The 2,204-nt window shown below is 37.8% G+C and overlaps 1 protein-coding gene across 1 annotated transcript; it reads right to left on the bottom strand.

Annotated features, from left to right (window-relative positions):
• Positions 1-9: 9 nt before the first annotated feature.
• On the bottom strand, positions 10-2,013 carry LOC112503128 (the record flags this gene model as incomplete). Its single annotated transcript, XM_025107194.1, has 4 exons — positions 1,569-2,013; positions 851-964; positions 323-759; positions 10-255 (listed from the first exon to the last, which is right to left on the bottom strand). Coding segments are annotated over exons 1-4 (1,242 nt in total), but the record flags the coding sequence as incomplete, so codon positions are not given.
• Positions 2,014-2,204: the final 191 nt, after the last annotated feature.

Genomic DNA, 2,204 nt, shown 5'->3' with positions numbered 1-2,204 from the left:
AGTGAAGGCGATGTCTTTTCTAAACATGGGGATGCCTGTTTGTTGATCGCTTCCACCCGGTACAGTAATTGCTGCTGCGAATACGATGGTGGTAATTAGTGCAGCACTGATACTGCATGATTCTGCTGTGGTTTTCATCCATTTTTCTCCCTCCTTCACCAAGTTCTCATGTTCCCTWGTAAACACCTGATGAGGTGTCTCTCCAAAACAGTTTTCTTCAGTGATGGCTGATGGATGCATGAAGTTCTTCAGCTCCTATATGATCATTTATCATTAGGCCACTAAACAAATCATGATTCATACTTGGATTTAATATATGTACCTCAAACCATTGAAGCTCCCTTTGTAGTTGCAATGCTGCACCTGTTCTACGTTTGAGTACTTGTGAAGGTGCCAATCTTCCAGCCAAGTGTAACATATTGTTTTCTGAAGAATCTTTGATGGTTTTATAGCGCTTCTTATCCTCACCAATTAGATAAAGGTGATTGTAGATTTTGTCTGAACGATATATTACTGCTAATTGAAAAATGTCATACCCATTTTCATGTCTACTCTTAATTAATTCACGCGAACGTCTAAAAATATTTATAAAAACTTTATTAGCATTTTTTATTGCTGCCTCAAGAATTGCTTTGTCGTAATACGGATGATGAGTACCATGGAACTTCAACTTGTCTATATAGGCACATACCAATCCTAGAACCATTGCAGCGTCTTTCGATACCTTAATTTTCTTCTCGATATGCTTAATGGGTGGAACTACAAGTTACAAAATTATAAGTCAAAAAGAATCATCAAGATTTTGTTAATTCCACAATGAAGGATCGGAACTCACTCCATATGTTCTTACCTAGCGTTGCTACGGCCTTCCACAAAAGCAAATAAAGCAGACGAAGTGGGAGAAAAACCATCCACATTAGAGATCTTATCAATCCACGCACCCAAAAAAATGTAAACACCGGAACTGCATGCGTATGCACAATCAAATGCATAAAATTAACATTAGGTTCTTTTAAGACCACCCATGCATGCATGCATAAATCTTTCAACATCCAACTCAACCAGGTATCAAATGCATTTGACATAGTTTGGTTGCTGTTTACCTCTTAAAAAGAGGTGGCGATGGCTCCCCAATACCCACCCGCTCCTCTGCCACGACCGCCACCACAGACGTGATGATTGAACCAACCAAAAATCTTGGTCGAGTATATCATCAAAAGCTTAAAGAGAAAAAAACACCCGTAAAACCGATTAAGAAATAAAATATCTGAATACATTAGTATTTATCAATCGGGGGCGAGGGGCTTAATTAGAAACTTACTGTACAGAGAGGTAAGTGTGGGATAGATAAGTGTTTCCCAGTAGTTTAGTTCATTAGGAAAGGTCCTAGCTATAGCCATCAATACTCGATCACTTTCCATACAGAAATGAGGAAACGTCCGGATTAAGTCATATGCTGTACCTGCAAAGGAGTGTGAATCTGTATATATGTCTCTGGGGGTTATCATATATAAATTATGGGATATTTTTGCTATATATATATATATAATATATATGCACTCACTCACTGTAGTATTTTGCAGTAATGGCATTGACAAGAAGGCTCGCTCCCTTTTTGGAGCCTTGAGAAATGATCAGCTGCTTTAAATTGACTTTGTCATTATCAAGGGCGACTTTGAACAAATATGCAAAGGTCTGAAATTGCATATTGTTAAAAGCTTTAATCAATGGATCTTGGCCTTTTTTGTCTCCAATTGTCAATAGGTCCTTGTGCTGATCAACCAACAGCTTCATTGCATGTTTGTTACCAACACTTACGGCAACGTGAAGGGCCGTGCTTCCATCCGCATTTTTCTGTTCAAGTATTTCTTTTTCTTCTTCCTTTTTTTTTATAAACAGTAACAACTTTTCGAGTATATGGTTTTGACCCTTTTCAACCACCATGTGAAGCATTGTGTTCCCGTTACCCCATATTTCTTCTTTCAATGCATTCTTATCAGTTTCCAATATCATTTTTATTTCCCGCCAAATCCATTCCGATGTATCCTTATACAACATCCATCCGAGTGTGCTCCATAATTTCGCATGCATTCTTTCTGTTTTTAATGAAAATGGGTCAGCTTCTATGTCTTCTGAAATCGCGTCTTTGCTTTCGGTTTCTATCTCTTCTGGACCTACAACATGTATATATATATATATATATA

Source organism: Cynara cardunculus, unplaced genomic scaffold, assembly GCF_001531365.2.
Source record: "Cynara cardunculus var. scolymus isolate 2C unplaced genomic scaffold, CcrdV1 Un_Scaffold_2564, whole genome shotgun sequence".
NCBI classification, from domain to species: Eukaryota; Viridiplantae; Streptophyta; class Magnoliopsida; order Asterales; family Asteraceae; genus Cynara; species Cynara cardunculus.
This window is presented reverse-complemented; position numbering and strand designations above follow the sequence as displayed.